Below are 17,457 nucleotides of genomic sequence, written 5' to 3'. Positions count from 1 at the left end.
TCTTTCTGCTGTTAGGGTCAGTTTGCATATTACCCTTTTACTATATAGGATAGAGGCCTGGTGCACGGGTGGGGGCCGGCTGGTTTGCCCTGAATGGTGTCCCGGATCAGGGTGGGGGTCCCGCTTGGGTGCCTGGCCAGCCTGGATGAGGGGATGATGGCTGTTTGCAGCTGGTCACACCCCCTTCAGGGTTGGGGTCCCCACTTGGGTGCCTGGCCAGCCTGGGTGAGGGGCTGATGGCTGTTTTCAGGCGGGCCAAGCCTACAACTGAAGCTCCCAGTCTCTCCTTTTCTCTTTTTTTCTTTTTTTTTATTCTGGGATTTATTTACCTTCTGTAATTGAAACTTTGTTGTGGCTCCAGCTCTGAGGCCGGCTGGCTGAAAGCAGGTATCTGGGGTTTGTTTAGCTTCTATAATTGCAACATTGTTGCTTAGACTGGAGCTCAGAGCCGGGCCGAGGTAGGCGGGGAACCTTGGCTTCCTCCATCACTGGAACAAGCAAGCCTCCTGCTCGCTTCAGCTACATGGCTGCCGGCCGCCATCTTTGTTGGCAGTTAATTTGCATATCACCCTGATTAGCCAATGGGAAGCATAGTGGAGGTATGGTTAATTACCATGTTTGTCTATTATTAGATAGGATGCCATTTAACAAAGAAAAATCAACCAAAAAAATGAGTTTGCGTGTCACCTCTGACACGTGTGTCATAGGTTCGCCATCACTGATCTAGGGCAACTGACCTGACTCATGTGTGTGTGTGTGTGTGTGTGTACAGGCACACGGGAAGGTCCAAACTAGTGCTGTTAACCTATAGTAGTCACCTTAGGACTCCAATACGTGTATTCCAGTGAGGTTTGCCTTGCTCAAAGATATTTTTAAAATTCTAGTGGGGCCGGGGTGGGGGGGGGGTAAGTCTGGGGAAAAAGGAGACACATGTAAAACTTTAGACAATAAATAAAAAGAAATTCTAGTTGGAATAATGGCCAATAACCTGAAAACCCTTAAATATTCTATCTTGGCATATTAAAAAATCTTTTTAACAGCCAGAAGGCATTTAAGTCAGGTGGATGGTCAGTTAGGCATGCTGTTAGTAAGCTTCAGATACATAAAACCACAAATTGCAGTGCAAATATTTTACATTGGAATCTAGTGAGGTTTTTTTTTTTTTTTTTTAGAGCAGAGAGGAATCTAGTGTGACTTTGTGATTCATCTCGTAATGACTGTTTATTCAGTACATACAAAGAAATATTGGGAAAGGATTATCGTTGAAATGGTAGGTTTCGATAACGTTTGAGAAGTTAAGAGGAAAGGTATGAGCAAGCACATGCCTCATCTCCTAAAAGTGGATGTGGACTGTCCTAACCCATGAAAGAGCGTAGAGCACTGAGTGCCAGGTAGATCAGAGGCTTTCCTGTTCATTGCGTGTGTTTTTAACTGAAATTCATTTTACTTATGGCTTAATAGATATTAAGACCTAATTCTTGAGTTTGTATTATAATATGAAGAACCGTATAGTGAACGGTTTTGAGGTCAGTTGTCTATATTCCACTGCTCCTGCGGAAATGATTTGGTTTGCGTCGTCCTGAGTTCTGTGGGCTCCTCTGTCCTAACCCATAGCCCAGATGTCTCCCACACAAGGACCAGGAAGTCTGCGTGTCTGCTGGGTGCTGCTCCCGTCCGTCAGTAGGACGTACCCTACCTCATCTCTGCAGGCTCTTTCTGCCTCACCTTCCACCTGAAGCACCGCCCCCGCCCCGACTTGCTCCCTCGCCCGCCCTCGTGTTTGCGTCTCGTGTGTGCGTTCCTGTGCCCTGACGCCGCAGTCACCTCCCTTCCCTTTCACTCCCCAGCTAGAGATGATTGCGATGGAGAACCCTGCTGACTTGAAGAAGCAGTTGTATGTGGAGTTCGAAGGAGAACAAGGAGTTGACGAGGGAGGGGTTTCCAAAGAATTCTTCCAGCTGGTTGTGGAGGAGATCTTCAACCCCGACATCGGTAAGGCGTCTCCCCGAGCGGAGCCTTGGTTTCCTGGGGGCGTGGTGCTCTCTCTAGGAGGGCAGCCGCACGTGGTCTGTGCGATTCCCTCGGCGCACCAACCCCACACACACAATGGGCCATCTGAAGGGTTTTCCGTTTAAACTGTATCACTCTTTACTCTTTAGTCTAAGACATCAAATTCACAGTGTTTCTGAGACAAGAGTTTCACAGAACAGTGGTCTGAGCGTGAGAACGGCAGTGAGTGCGTCGTGCCGGGTGTGGGAGCGCTGGCTGGTCCCCCACTTTCTGAGCCCGAGGCCGTTTCCTGCCCCACATCTGATGGTCACTGCCACCCAGAGCGTTCCCGTGGAGCACAGGGTGGGAACGGGTGATCTGCTTGTGGAAGAAGTGGAATTCCTCCGAGTCACAGGGATCGAGTAGCAGCGGCTCAGGGAGTGACCAGTTCTGAGCTGGTTCCGAGTCTACACTGGAACCACGTGCTCACTTTTATTTAATTAATTTATTAAATATGTTTTTATTGATTTCAGAGAGGAAGGGAGGGGGAGATAGAGATAGAAACATCAACGATGAGAGAGAATCATTGATCAGCTGCCTCCTGCACGCCCCCTACTGGTGAACCAGTTCACAACCCAGGCATGTGCCCTGACTGGAATCGAACCCGGGACCCTGCAGTGCATGGCCGGCGCTCTAGCCACTGAGCTACACTGGCCAGGGCCACTTGCTCACTGTTACATGGAGTGCACGACGGTCGTAGGGAAAGGCTCCCACTCCAGGTGCCCCGAGAACCTGAAGATGGGGCACAGGACCACGCAGAGGACCCCATAGCTGCGGCCTGCTGTTCCCGGGTGTGCGCCGAGCTGGCTTTTCTGGTCCTGTGCTCAGCCTGTCATCTGTACACGTGTCGATGGAACGAGACAGTGAGTGCCTGACCACACAGGTGTGGGAAGACTGCGCTCTGGCTCACGTTAACTCCCAGAAGGCCATGCCCTTTGTGCGTAATGTGTTCAGAGTAAACCTGTGAGACACAGAAAATCATGCCCCTTTGGAGATAGGAAATTAACTTGTAAGCTTCATACGTTTGGCAACCTCAGCACTCGTTTCTCATGCACCTAGAAATGTTAGACATTAGCTCTACGGTATTTGCAGAACTACTAATGGAAGGTGATTGAAATGCGGTCAGAGAAACAGCAAAAAGATTTCAGGAGAGCCACACCCTCTGTCTTACGGGGCTTTCCCGGGTGCCTGAGCCCTGACGTGTCCCACGTGCCTCCTTGTTCTCCCAGGACCTCCCTGCAGACGGGGCAGTGGCCTGTGCAGGGCACAGGGGGCGATTGTAGGTGGCTGCTGTTGAGACCAAGGGCCTCCGTCTGAAGTGCCGTTAACTGTATGGATGACCTGTGAGCCTGTAGACGGGCTTGACCTGCGGATACTGTGTCTGTAACCGAAGGGAGCTTTCAGTTGGCCATGCAGGTTGTACTACTTTAGACCTGAAAGATGTGAGCGCCAAGTGTAAAGTGGATGGTGGCGAACTGTCACTTCATGACCATTACATTGTCTTAGAAAACGTCCTCGCTCAAAGTTCCTGTTATATTTCACTCAAGCTAAATGAAAATGAAACATTTTAAGCTTTTAAAAATCTGATTTATTTATGTGCTGTATTGATTTCTGAAGTTTGTTGTACTTGAAATTCCCCATTTTTTCCAGATTTGTTCTTAATATATTAATTTCACAGAGGTAGGGAGAGGGAGAGAGAGAGGAACATCAATGATGAGAGAGAACCATGGATCGACTGCCTCCTGCACATCTCCCACTGGGGTTTGAGCCCACAACTCGGGCCTGTGCCCTGACCAGGAATGGAACCCTGACCTCCTGGTTCATAGGTCAGTGCTCAACCACTGAGCCTCACCAGCTGGGCTCCAGATGTCATTCTTAAACTATTTTTATTTAGTTTCCAATAGCAACTGAAAAACATTTTAGTAAAATAAAATACTGTAACTTCAATTACAAGATTAACCTTGTCCTTAGATGTTCATTTAAAGGGTAGTAATGGTTATTAAGATAGGCAGAACCAAAGATTTATCTTTTTAAATGAATGAGAAAAACTGAAAGGGGACTGTGAATACAAACAACATTTGTTTTATTTATTGGCTCAGAGTTAGTGTATCAGACAGCTTTGAGCTGTGGACACAATCCGAGTTTATCGCAGGGCATGGAGTTGGCATCACCTGACTCGGTTAGAAAGGTGCTGGACACACTTCTGGAAAAACAGACTTTCCCTTCACGACCCAGAATTGTGCTTTAAAGCAGCACATGTGGGTTAAAGATGTTTTTAAAGTGAAAAATTTTCAAAATACAGCCTTTTCTCTCTGCATTTTTCAACCATTTGGTGGATAAAGTATGATTGCAAATTAACTTCGTGTTAGAAGAGTAGAGAACTTGAATCTGACTTTTTGGTAAATGCCAAAGAAATTGCTTGTTTGTTTCCTTGGCTTCTTTAAAATTACATACAGTGCTACCTTTGCCACAATTTGTCATCATCATATACGTGAGCTTTGGTTTCTCAAGTGCTAATGCAATAGAGATGAACATTTTCTTGTGCCTATTGTGTGTGTTTACCTGTGTAATTACTGTTTGTATTTTACAAAACCTTTTCTTACAGGCATGTTCACCTACGATGAGAACACCAAGCTGTTCTGGTTCAACCCGTCCTCGTTCGAAACGGAGGGCCAGTTCACGCTGATCGGCATCGTGCTGGGCCTGGCCATCTACAACAACTGCATCCTGGACGTGCACTTCCCCATGGTGGTCTACAGGAAGCTCATGGGCAAGAAGGGCACGTTCCGGGACCTGGGCGACTCCCACCCGGTGAGTGTCCCCGACCCGCGTCAGGGTCTCCGCCAGCCCCAGCGCTGTCTCCTGTCCGCGTCCATGAGCACTGGGAAGCCTCGGGGTTCTTTATAGACACCGCTCTCCGCAGGCAGGTTCTGGGGGGCTGATCCCACGGGGTTACCCGGTGAAGCCACGAGGAAGGGCCTGGGGGCCACAGTCGGTGTGTCTCCTCGCCCCCGTCCTCCCAGCCCTGAGACCGGGCTCCTGAGCACAGAGTGGACATCGCCGCCATCTGCAGTTCCTGTGTTGGAAACTGTGTGTTTTTCATCTTCACCCGAGGAGGGAGGGTAAATTTTCCCATTGGTTTTTTTCTGAGGGCGGGGGGTGGGAGGGAGAGACACACCAACTGGTTGCTCCCCACACATGTTCTGAGGGCGGAGGGCGGACCAGTGCTCTAACCACTGAACACGCCGGCCAGGGTGCTGTGTTGCAATCTTATGGTCCAAGTCTGTTCTTCCAAGAGTATCACAGAGGGTGTAGTCTGTGGTTCCGTGGTGACCTTGGTTTTCCATTTCTGTTGTTAGGTTCTGTTTCAGAGCTTGAAGGATCTGTTGGAGTATGAGGGGAGCGTGGAAGACGACATGATGATCACTTTCCAGATTTCGCAGACGGACCTGTTCGGTAACCCCATGATGTACGACCTGAAGGAAAATGGTGACAAAATCCCAATTACAAACGAAAACCGGAAGGTAGTGCATGTTTCTGCGTCAGTGTTTGTCTCTTTATGAACAGAATTTCAAAACATATAGTGGGTGTCATTTTAAAAGCAGTTTCTAATCTAGTCCAGGCACAGCCCCAACAAGTCAAGTGACTGAGTGGTCAATGCAGTAGCCACCGTTTTGTAAATGTGGGATTTCAGGTGGTGTGAGAACCCGCGGTTGGACACTAAAGGCCTTTGAGAGAAAGAGGACGGGCAGGGAGGGAGCCAGCCGCTGTGGGGGATCGAGAGCAGGGCCCTCAGGGCGAGGGAGGCCAGGCCCCACACAAGTGAGACCCCGTGTAATGTGCACGTGGGTGTGGCTCACATACGCTTCTGAGACGTGTTCTGAAACCACATCTGTTGACCAAAATGTAAGCATCTGAAAACAAGGGAATAACCCAGAACATAGCAAGAAAACGATATAGAATCAACCTTTAAAAAACGTGTTTATATAATTTTTGATAAAATGTGCTTACTAAGAAAAAAAAGTACATTTCCCTTTTGTGCCTCAGTGCAACAGCTTATGTATCAAGTAAAACACAAAGATATTTGCTGCTTCCCCAATATTGCGGCTAGAAATCACGAGACTCCTGGCCCCGTAGGCCCTGCACCGCGCCGCACGCTGCGGTCTCCCGTTGGCATGCGTAGCTGAGGGAACCTCAGAACGGCTGATGCCCAGCTTTTTATTCAGTCTAGTTTAACGTCAAAATTGAAACGTGTCTTTACTAGTTTACATACGTGGCCTGTCCACAGGTTAACATGCTGTCACAGAGAGCTGTGACATCGTTTAAGGTGTATCCCTTTGCATGTATATAATTTGACTTTTAAAAATACTTTTGAATATTTTTCCTTTGGGAATATAAATATAAAAACAATTTTAAAAGCTGTGCAGCCCAGCAGCTTGTTGTGTTTGGTGTGTATAGCGTATAAGTTCTTGTGGTTAATGTTTTCTGCAGGAATTTGTCAATCTCTATTCTGACTACATTCTCAATAAATCAGTAGAAAAACAGTTCAAGGCTTTTCGAAGAGGTTTTCATATGGTGACCAATGAATCTCCCCTAAAGTACTTGTTCCGACCGGAGGAAATTGAGCTGCTCATATGCGGAAGCCGGGTAAGCAGGCAGCGTCCGCAGACGCACCGAGTGGCGTGGCTGTTGGCAGTGGTGCGCTGAGGGGATGCTAAGATGTGTTTTTTAAAAATTTGCAGAATCTAGATTTCCAGGCGCTGGAAGAAACCACAGAATACGACGGTGGCTATTCCAGGGACTCGGTTCTGATTAGGTGAGTAGCTTTAATCCCTGTCGTTGTATTAAATGCTTAAATTGAGAACTAGTTGTCATGGACTGGTGGTGAGACATTCGTCCAGCTCACAGGTGATCCCCGTACAGTTACCAGCATGTTCCTGACGGGATGCCAGGCCGTCCTTCACCTGCGACTGTAGCTGGAAGTTTGCATTTCTTAGCCACACCCCCTCCATTCTGGCAGCCAGCAGTTTCTCTATGAATTTGTTTCTATTTTGTTTGTTCTCGTGGTTTGTTTTTTAGATTCTGCGTGTAAGTGAAATTGTAGGGTGCTTGTCTCCATTCGGCTTGTTTCACTGAGCAGAACCCTCTAGGGCAGCGGCCGCCAGCCTTTCGGACCCCGGGGGCCACCAGTTGGCGACCGCTGCCCTAGGCTTCCTCCTTCCCTCTCCCTCGGCCCTCGTTTCCTGGAGACACGCCCAGTTCCTGCCCCAGCAGCCCTCGCACTCCACTGCTGCGCAGGCTGTCGGGTCACCTGTCCCGGGACACTCGGGGTGTTCCCCACTTTTGGCAATAAAGCCCCTACGAACACACGGGCAGGTTTTTATGTGAAATGGTTTTCATTTCTCGGGGTCAGTGCCCCAAAGTGCAATCACTGGGTCCTGTGCTCCTGGTGGGCCGGTCCCTGCTCGCTGCACGAGGTCCCTCCTCACGCCTGGTCGCTTTCTTTGCTCGGAGTCTGATGAACAGAACCCGTCCTGTGTGTGTGTGTGTTAAAGCCCTGTCAGTCTCTGCCTTCTAATTGGTGCATGGAGACCATTTGTGTTGAAGGTAATTGGTAGGTGAGGGCCTACGTTTGCCATTTTATCTGTTTTCCGTTTCTTTCCTTTCATGGTGTCTACTTCCTGCCTCTCCGGGTCACTGAGCTGGTGGGCACGTAGGCCTCCTCGCTGTGTGTTCTGTGCGTGTGTCTAGCAGTGTCTCCGGTGGGTGTTGGCGTCGCTGCATTTGCATCTGTGGGCGGATGCCACCATCTCTTCAGGGCGTGGCAGCCTTGCTCCCTCTGAGCTCTTCCTCTCCCCCCTCTCCCTGTGCTGCCTGCGCGTTAATCTCTTCTGCGTTTCTGAAGCCCTGGAGGAGGGCGGCCTATGTGTGCGCCTGCCCCCTGCTCTTCCCTCTGTCTCCTTTGTTTTAGGTTGTCGTCTGCAAAGGCAGGTCCGCTAGTGCCAAGCCCTTCTGAGGACGACTGTTTCCCCTTCATCCCTGAGGCACAGTGTCCTCTATGCTCGGTGGGGTTTGGTTCGTTTCCTGAGTATGTGGGTTGGTGTTTTTTGCCGAAAATGACAGTTTTCAGCCGCCCTCTCCTCTCAGGGCCTCTGGTGATGCCCGCGTTCACTCACTCGTCCTGGTGCCCTGTGGGCCTGCGATGTGATCGATGCAGCTACCACATCACGTGGAAGCCCCTTTTTGTCTAAATAATTTTAGTTTTTTAGAAAGAACCATTGATAATATGGCCAGACTGGTCTCAGTGAGCACTGCTGGTGGGCTGCCGCCTGCAGGGTGACTGACAGAGGGTCTGGGCTCAGCTGACCTGCATGGGGCGTGCGGTCCTTCCGTCCGTCCTTCCTTCCGAGGGAGGTGCTGCAGGCTCCACGTCCGAGCGCCGGGACTGTTCTCCAGGCCACAGGTCTGGGCGCTGAGGGCTGGGGAAGCGCCAAGACATCGCAGGTCAGAAACAGCGTCGCACTAACAGAAAGGCCACGTGTACCTGCCAGGTTTACGGGCACCTGACTGTCCACACAAGCAGGCCCAGGGCGTTCCTGAGCAAGTGCGACAACCGTCGTTACGGCATGAACTCACCAGGAGGCTTTACTGGTGGGAAGGCCAGGGAGGAAAGTACAGACCAGCCCCCTCCCCCCGCGCTCACCCCGACCACAGTCCTGTCATGGCATTTGGGTTTAGTCTTTTGTTTGTTACCGGTTCTGTGTTCTGAACACCACAGTTTACATCGTTATCGTCTATTGTCGGTCACTCGGGTTTACCCGTTTTCACTGGTGCAGACAATGCCACGGTGAACATAAGCTTTTGAAACATGTCCTTGAGCTAAAGGCTGCTGCGTGGGGTCCCTGGGTTCTCTCCGAACCTGGGAAGTGAATCCAGCCACTCAGCCAGCTCAGTCAGCGGCGTCCTTTCTCCTCGCAGGGAGTTCTGGGACATCGTGCACGCGTTCACCGAAGAGCAGAAGCGGCTCTTCCTGCAGTTCACCACGGGCACCGACCGGGCGCCGGTGGGCGGGCTCGGCAAGCTGAAGATGATCATCGCCAAGAACGGCCCCGACACAGAACGGTAATGGCCCCCGCGGCACACGCCAACACGCCTGCTTTCTACCCTGCGCACGCGTGGCCTGTCCCATGCTGCTGAGCACTCCCGGGGGCAGGCAGAGGTCTCCACGTCACCCGAGACGCGCCAGAGAATGTTCTGCCTCGGTCAGAGCTCCCAGCCTCTGGCTCGGAACGTTTTACCCGGAAGCCATCTTCGGAGGGTAAACGGAGGCTCAGGAGGGGGTGGGTCAGCACTAAACTGAGAGCTGACAGTCTGGTGAGTAAGGACCCCGCCTGGGCGGTATCCTGCTGCGTGGTTTCGCTGTGCAGAAACCCCGTTAGTTTTCTACAGTAACATCAGTGTTTGTTACCAAGGCGTTGACACCGTTTTTCTAATAAGCATTAAAGAGCACTTTAAAATCTTGAATTTGATCTCCACCTAAAACTAAGAATTTTTGGTGATTTCAGCTCTGTAGTGGGGACACCCGCTAACGAGGATCAGTGGTTCTCAACCTTCCTAACGCCGCGACCCTTTACTACAGTTCCTCATGTTGTGACCCAACCATAAAATTATTTTTGTTGCTACTGTTATGAATCGTCATGTAAATACCTGATACGCAGGATGTATTTTCAGGGGTCGCGACCCACAGGTTGAGAACCACTGAACTAGGTGATCTGTTGTGAGAGGTTAAGTCCCTACATGAGTCGCTCAGCGTCCTGCACAGACCACGGGGGAGGAGGGCCGTGTGCTCCTGGGCGCTTTCCCACGATTTACTGTTTCCCTCCCCCCTTCCTCTCTCCGTAGGTTACCTACATCTCACACCTGCTTTAATGTCCTTTTACTTCCGGAATATTCAAGCAAAGAAAAGCTGAAAGAGCGACTGCTGAAGGCCATCACTTACGCCAAAGGCTTCGGCATGCTGTGAGCGCGAGCAGTGGGCGGAGAGAGTGCAGTTCTGAGTCCCGCGTGTAAGTGGTGGTAGTGTCCGTGCAGCGGCCGTGAGCTAGTGGCGAGCGGTAGTCCCCGTCCGTGCCCCTTCCTCGGACCCGAGGCTGGGACAGCAGGTTTCAGCTCCTTCTGTGAACAAATCCTTTATTATTTTTCTGCGTGAAAGTGTTACTTATCCTTTCACTTGTATGTACAGAGAGGTTTTTCTGAATATTTATTTTAATGGTTAAATCACTTTTGCTTGTGTTTATTACTGCTTGAGGTTGAGCCTTTTGAGTATTGAGAAAACATATGCCACCAACTGCTCCCCTAGGGACGCGCCACCACCTGTAGACCATGTGACCTTCAAGTAAGTACGGCTCTTCTGCGTCCCTGTACCGAACTCCAATCAGGAACTGTATTCTTTTTTTAAACAATTTGCTTTTGAAACTTGAAGTCTTGAAAACAGTGTGATGCATTCGCTGCTGTTCTAGTCCCCAAAGAGCTTTCTGTGCAAAATCTTGAATCAATAAAGATGGAAGGGAGCCCTCGGAACGCCCCTGAGCCCTCGGAACTCTCCTTGCGCCCCGTGCCCCGTGCCCCGTGCCCGCGCGCCCCGCCCTCTCCCCCCGCCCCGCCCCCAGCCAGTGCTCGCTCCGCGCGGGCGCAGGCCAGGGCTGCTTTGTTCTCGTGGTTGTGGTCCTTTACGTTCACTGGGGAAAGAAAGTGCATTTGGGCCAAAAGAAATGGTGCGCGCAGCCTGTTGCAAGCAAGTTAGGAAGTGTGTTGTCTGACACGAAGCATGTGGAAGTGCACTTACGATCCCTGACGACTGCTTACCTGCATCTCAGTAGACAATCCCGTCTCCCCTTGGTGTCGGCTTCATCTTGTCGGCTCGGCCCGCCGGGCACGTGCTCGGTGCTGCACCCGAGGGACAGCACGGCTGCGGGCCCCGCCCCCCGCGCCGCAGCGAGCAGGCCTGCAGGTGAGGGAACGCGCCCCGGTCCTCTACCCTGTGTGTCCCCAAGACGAAGTGTTAGTGCTCCTTCCTGCGCTGTGGCAAGTACAGATAGGCTTAAGTTATTGGACGTCAGAGTGAGTAGCTTCCCCTCTCTAGTCTGTGTCTATGATGTTCGTTTCTTTCGCTGCAACATCAAATACAAGGATTTTTAACGAAGGAGAGACACACGCTGTGTCCTTCGGCCGCAGCTGCTGTGCTCAGCCTGTGCCTGGATGGTCTTAATCACGACAGACCGGCCTGTGATGTGTCTGCCGCGGGCAGGAAAGCACAGCTTTCAAGTCATTGGAGGGAAAAGGGACGTCGTCCAGAACTATCTTAACTCTTCGTCGTCGATGTCGAATGTCCTGTGCCATCATGCTCCACAAACGGCGGCATCTCACCACCACTCACTGCGGAAGGACAGTGCTTTCCCTACCGCGAGGAGGGACCCTCGTGCGGGCGGTGAGGAGGGGCTGGGCGTTGTCTGTGATGAACCCGTGACGAAACCTGTGCCCTTCGGTTCGCGCTTGCTGTGATGACATCTGTATGACGTTTGTGAATGTGATTGCGTCTAGGTTGTCAGCTATAGAATAGACTTTTAACCAACAGTGGAAAATAAACGACCCTGAAAAATACTGTAAGAGGAAGTGTGATTAGTGATCAGCCCGGCTGCCCTCACTGCTTAGAGGTGAGCAGCTCCCTGGGCACGCGGCCCCTCCCTGTCCCTGCGCCCTTCCTAGGAGGAGGGAACCGAACACGCTCACCCCCAAAGTCACGTTGTGAAAGGACTCTCACGTAGGCTGGAGCAAAAGTAGGTTTACAGTTGCGGGCGGGAAACGGAGTGCGTTCCTGTATTACCATTGTTTTCCGTACCAACAGCCGTGGCTGACTTTTCCCCAATCCTGCATTTGAGTTCCTGAGTCTGCCCACAGCTGCCCGGGGAACTGGCTGGTGTCCTCATCCCCCACTGGCCACAGGGAGCCTGCAGGAGCGGAGCGCGTGCCAGGACCTCACCACCCTCCCCGTCCCCTTACACACGTTACACCTCCCAGCCCTTCCCGAGCCCACAGTGCTCGTCTGCGAAGCATTTCCTGGTTCTCGTCAAGACTGCAGAGCAGGTAAGCTGGGTCCCGTATCCCTGTAACCACAGAGCCACCATCACTCGAAACCGCCCGACACCTGCAGACGGACACGACCGAGAGCTCAGGCGGAGGTGCACCCCGCGGTCACCGTGATCAGAACGGCACGGCCCTGGGGCAGGCACAGAGCACACAGGAGGCAGCAATGTGCCGTGGGGTAGACACTCCGTTACTGGAGAGACGCATGCAGACCAATGACGTCAGACCACCTTGCCCCATGTGCACAGACAAACCCAGAGTGGGTTAAAGGCGTAAATGTGAAACTTGAACCCGTAACTCTGACGTGCCCGTGGGCAGTGTTTTCCTGGCAGACGCCACGCACAGTCCACAGGAGGAAAGCACGCGGTATGTCCGTCAGAGGTCTGCACAGCAGAGTTTATAAAGAACGCCGCCTCCTCAACACCAAAACAACCCAGTTACAAAGTGGGCAGATGCCTGACCAGACACGGGGGGCCCATAGACATCAGAGATGCACATTCAAACCACAGGGCGGCGGCACCTCCACTCTGGGCACACACGTGACGAAACCCAGAACACCGGTTAGAAAGCACACGCGTGTTCACTGCAGCATCGTTCACAAACTGCAGGAGCAATCCCAGGGCCCAACAGACGCATCATGGTCGTGGTTCGCATGTCGTGGAGTCTCTGGCCACTCCGGAAGCGAGGGCATCGGGCCTTCAGAGGCAGCACGGGGGAGGGTGTGTTAGGTAAACCAGCGATCTGTCACTCACATGCGAACCAGCTAACGAACCGAAACACTCGTAATGCAGACACAGCAGCAGCAGCCGCCGGCCTTGTTCCCAGCTTGTCGGGGACACCCCACCCCAGGTCACTGTCACTCGTGGGTGGCCCCAGTCCTCACGGCCGCCTGTCTGCAGGTAAGTCCCTGGCGTCCTGCCAACAGCAATGAGGGCTCAGCTACAGAAGGAGGGTGCAGAGCCCACACCACCCGGGCACCTGCAGGCCCCGCCTCCTCCCCCAGGTCCCTCCCCCAAGACCAGGAGGCAGAGCAGCTCGGCCTCGTCCACACGGACAAGCTCAGGCAGGGCCCCAATGAGGCAAGGAAATACGCCCCGAATGAAAGCCCAGGAACCTCGAGGAAAGGGGTTCCCCACCAAACCAGTGACTAAGACGCTAAAAGGTCGTCATTAAGGAAGTGAAAGGCCCCAATACACAGTTACTCACCCCAGGTCCGGTCTCGGCCGCTCCTTCCTTGGACGCGCTGCCAGGCGAGGGATGGGCCGTGAAAAACCTCCCTCTGATGCAAACAGCACAGCTGCGATCACAGGGCAGCGGGCCCTTGGCTGTGCTGCCTCAGGACTCACTCCGATAGCGGACCGAGGACAGGGACGGGACGGGACGGGTCTCATGAACACAGGAAAGGCTGGGGCAGCAGCACTTACCGGGCAGAGACCTTAAACCAAGAGAGAATGAAGGACCCAGCAATTGTATTTGTGGGTTTTTACCGGAAGGAACCCAAACACTACATTGAAAAGACATACACATCCACACGTTCATGGCAGCAGCGCCTCAGTGTCCATCGATAGACGAATGGGTGAAAGTGCACAATGTAACAGGCTCCGCCCTTTAAAAAACAGGGTGACGACACCTACAGGGCCTTGTGCTCGGAAATAAGCCAGGAAGAAGGATACCTGTGATTTCACTTGTCTGTGGAATCTAGAACACAGCAAAGGCACAAGTAGAACAGAACCGACTCAGAACAGGTTTTCCAGAGGGAGGAGGAGGGGTGTGTGTGTGTGTGTGTGTGTGTGTGTGTGTGTGAAAAAGGTGAAGGGATAAAGAAGTGCAACTGGCAGTGACCAAACAGTCGCGGGTGTGAGGACGGGGAAGGGAACAGCCGCTAACTGTGTGATGACTCCGCATGGTGCTGGGGCACTAGACCGACCGGAAGGTATGTGAGTGCTTGGTCGCTGAGCCGTACACCTCCGTCCATACTGTGCATCCACTGCAGCTGAAAAAATGAAACTACAGAAAGAGGACGTGCACTCAAAAGCAAGGGTTTCCCAAACAAACAGAACGAATGGGCTTCTAAATTCCAAAATAGCTACATGGAAAGGTTAGTAAGAAAAGGCGAGTGAAAAATGAGACACAAAGCGCAGCCCCAGTGTCCATGGGTGGACGAGTGGATAGAAACGGCTGCGGTCACGTCCGCACAGAACGCTACACGGCGGTCAGAAAGGAAACCTCACCTTTTGCAACAGCACGGAAGGCCCTGGAGAGCCATGCTAAGTGAGATAAGCAGTCAGAGGAAGACACGTGACTTCACGCATACGTGGGATCTAATGAACAAAACAGACACAGACCCATAGATACAGAGAACAGGCCGACAGTTGTTACAGGGGAGGGGGGTTGGGGGTGGGGCTGCGAGGAAAAACACCCCAAACTCGTAGACACAATAGTACGGTGATTACCAGAGGGGGGTGGGGGGGAGCAGAGGGTCAAGGGGGAACAAATGGTGCCGGAAGGAGACTTGGCTTGGGCCGGTGACCACACAGTGCAATACCGGATGCCGTTTCACAGAACTCTGCGACTGAAACGCAGTTTTATTTACCAATGTCACCCCAATCAGTTCACTAAGAAACTGTGAAGCCGACTCTGCTTCCTCCTGTCCTCACCCGAGTGCCCCGCTCCTGCTCCTCCTCTGAGGGCCCCTAACTGCACACGTCCAAGCTTGCGGCCTCACGGACACCGCCCCGCCCCCGCCCCCCCCCCCCCCCACCTTCAGAGGAGGGACACACGTGGGCCCTTCTCAGGGGTTTCCTGGGGAACTGCCAAGGGAGACGAATTCATGGGCATTTGGCAGCGTTGTTTTAAGTAGCTCTTTAAAACACACCTGGAAACACCAGCAATATTTCACGAGCGCCTGACTGGTACTCATTAACATGTGAAAGCACGGCTTCATCTATTTGCCTCCTGACCATCTGGCTAATCATAAAAGGACTTTAGTGGGAGCGGGGAAAGGGGATAAACGGGGAGGGGAGGAGACTAGACAGACTGGGTGGTGAACACACAACACGACAGACAGATGCTGTATCATGACATTGCACACCTAAACCTAAATAATGTTATTAGCCAATGCCACCCCAAGCTATGTATATAAAAGCCTAAGTGACTGTCCCACTGGTAGCTATGGTGCACACTGACCACCAGGGGGCAGACGCTCCGACCGGTAGGTATGACACACACTGACCACCCGGGGGCAGACACGCAACACAGGAGCTGCGGAGCTGCAGTGACTTGGCAGCTGTGGTTTCGGGTGACGCACCCGGAACCAGAGAGGAAGGAGCCCAATTCCGGGGTGGTCACCCGAGAACCGCCCTCTCGCAATCCGGGACCCCTTGGGGGATGTCGGAGAGCCAGTTTCAGCCTGATCCCCCTGTGCACCGGGCCTCTAGTAAATTCAATTAAAAAATAAAATTTAAAAAATCATAACAAAAAGAGTGGTGCTGTTTTCAGAGAAAAGTGGGAACAAGGGCCTGAAGGAGCTCATCTCGCCCAGGGCAGCCCCCCAAACCTGCTTTTGTGACACACGAACAGCACTGCACTGGGGACAGTTAGGCCCAAAGGCAACACCTAAAAGGTGGTTGTCCAACCCTCACGCCCCAGGTGAGGGGACCGTCTCCAGCGGTGAAGGCCTTGGTCAGACGCCCGGGGCCACTGCTCTGACAGGCATTTCTAGCAAAGCAGCTAGAAACCAGGCCTCTGCCTCGCACAGGGCTCTGCACCCGGCCAGGCGGGTCAGCGGGCTTCATGCAGCCCCGTCGCGAGCACATGTAAGGACCTGGGGCTCACCTGGGGGTGCAGGGCCCAGGGCCAAGGCAACTGGTTCTCATTTGTTGGTTTTTATTGTGAGAAGGTCAGACATCAGAGCCGGTTCCCACGCCCGTCCCCTCCGCCAGCTGCCACCGAACCAGATCTGCTCACGTCCCACAAGTTACTGCCCTCCCCCCCCTCCCTCCCTCCCTCCCTTCTGCTCTCTCTCAGGCACCACGCTGGTCCCAAGTTTCCCAGAATCCTCCTTGCAAAGTGTTGGGTGTGGAGTCAAGGTGCCCGGCCCACAGGTTGAGAACCGCTGACCTAGAGGGTCATACGCTCAGTGAGGTCAGTCGACAGATACAAAAACCGTGTGATTTCACTTAGATGTGGAATCTAAAAACAAACGAACAAAAAACAGAAACGTTGCAGATGCAGAGAACAAATGGCTGTTGCCAGACGGTGGGAGGGGAGGGGTGGGCGACTACGATGAGAGGGATGACAAAGGACCGCTCGCTGGTTACAGTCACGAAAGTGTGATGACGGACGGTGTAGATGGTACGGGACCTAACGGGATGGCTCCGTAGGCACACAGATGCCCTGACCAGCTGTACACCTGGAACTGATACAATATCGTGTGCCACACTAACTGGCCGTAAACGTGGAACAAACGTGGACCAGCCGTGCAGACCCGGGAAGCCCCCTGGCCCGGGAGCATTTCTGTACTCGGCCCAATTTCCCCCACAATTTCATGATAGTTTTTTACATTTATGCTCATAAGGGATACTGTTGTATAGTGTTTTCTTTAAAAGTATTTTTGTCTTTTTTTTCCTATCAGAGTAGATACAGTGAAAACACAGGTGACCCTTGAACAACATGAGCGTCAGGGCATGGACCCCCTGCAGAGTAAAACAAAAAGGGTGTATTAAGTTCTGACTCGCCCAGAACGTGACTCCTGAAAGCCTGCAGCTGCCCGGAGCGGTGCTGGTAACGTGAACTCCCCGTGAGCACATCCTGCGTGTGTCACGTGTGCTCTGATAGACCGTGTTCTTAGGGAACAGTCAGCCAGAGAAAGAACGTGTACAAACGCTCAGGAAGAGACGGGCCTGACACCACTGCACCTAAGTCCATGTCTCTCAGGGTGAACCGCCTGCCTGGGAACCACAGGGCCTTCCCACCCAACACAGTCCACGCTGGACTCACACTGGGCTTCGGGAATGAGGGGCCACGTGACAGCGAAATCCACATTCACTCCCAAGCATAGCGACGGGGAAGCGGCCCCCGGAACGGGCACGGGTAGGCCGGGCGCCGGCAGCAGCGTCCCGACCCAGCACTGGGACGTCGTCCCGCGGGAAGGGCCGCGCCTGGGCCGCACGCTCTCCCCGGTTACAGGAGGCCACACGCCTGTCCTGGGACCGCACGCCTCGCACACACAGCCACCAGCCGCCAGCACACGGACACGCCACCCGT

At 52.8% G+C, this 17,457-nt stretch overlaps 1 protein-coding gene and 1 long non-coding RNA gene across 5 annotated transcripts in view; one reads left to right on the top strand and one right to left on the bottom strand.

Annotated features, from left to right (window-relative positions):
- Positions 1-11,715, top strand: part of UBE3A (ubiquitin protein ligase E3A) — a 42,634-nt gene extending 30,919 nt beyond the window's left edge. For all 4 annotated transcript variants that reach the window (XM_070400293.1, XM_070400296.1, XM_070400295.1 and 1 more), the window contains 7 exons: positions 1,848-1,992; positions 4,655-4,860; positions 5,409-5,573; positions 6,541-6,696; positions 6,792-6,865; positions 9,028-9,171; positions 9,952-11,715. In XM_070400293.1, coding sequence (XP_070256394.1) covers positions 1,848-1,992; positions 4,655-4,860; positions 5,409-5,573; positions 6,541-6,696; positions 6,792-6,865; positions 9,028-9,171; positions 9,952-10,072 — 1,011 coding nt within the window. In that variant the 3' untranslated portion in view covers positions 10,073-11,715. The remainder of the gene's footprint in view (positions 1-1,847; positions 1,993-4,654; positions 4,861-5,408; positions 5,574-6,540; positions 6,697-6,791; positions 6,866-9,027; positions 9,172-9,951) is intronic.
- LOC138998253 (uncharacterized) lies at positions 3,615-14,886 on the bottom strand. Its single transcript, XR_011469115.1, has 4 exons — positions 13,399-14,886; positions 10,915-11,709; positions 8,417-8,528; positions 3,615-5,525 (listed from the first exon to the last, which is right to left on the bottom strand). It is a non-coding gene; the product is annotated as an uncharacterized lncRNA (long non-coding RNA).
- Positions 14,887-17,457: the final 2,571 nt, after the last annotated feature.

Source organism: Myotis yumanensis, unplaced genomic scaffold (assembly GCF_028538775.1).
Source record: "Myotis yumanensis isolate MYYU_CA2020_CCGP unplaced genomic scaffold, mMyoYum1.0.hap1 SCAF_20, whole genome shotgun sequence".
Classification (NCBI taxonomy): Eukaryota; Metazoa; Chordata; class Mammalia; order Chiroptera; family Vespertilionidae; genus Myotis; species Myotis yumanensis.
This window is presented reverse-complemented; position numbering and strand designations above follow the sequence as displayed.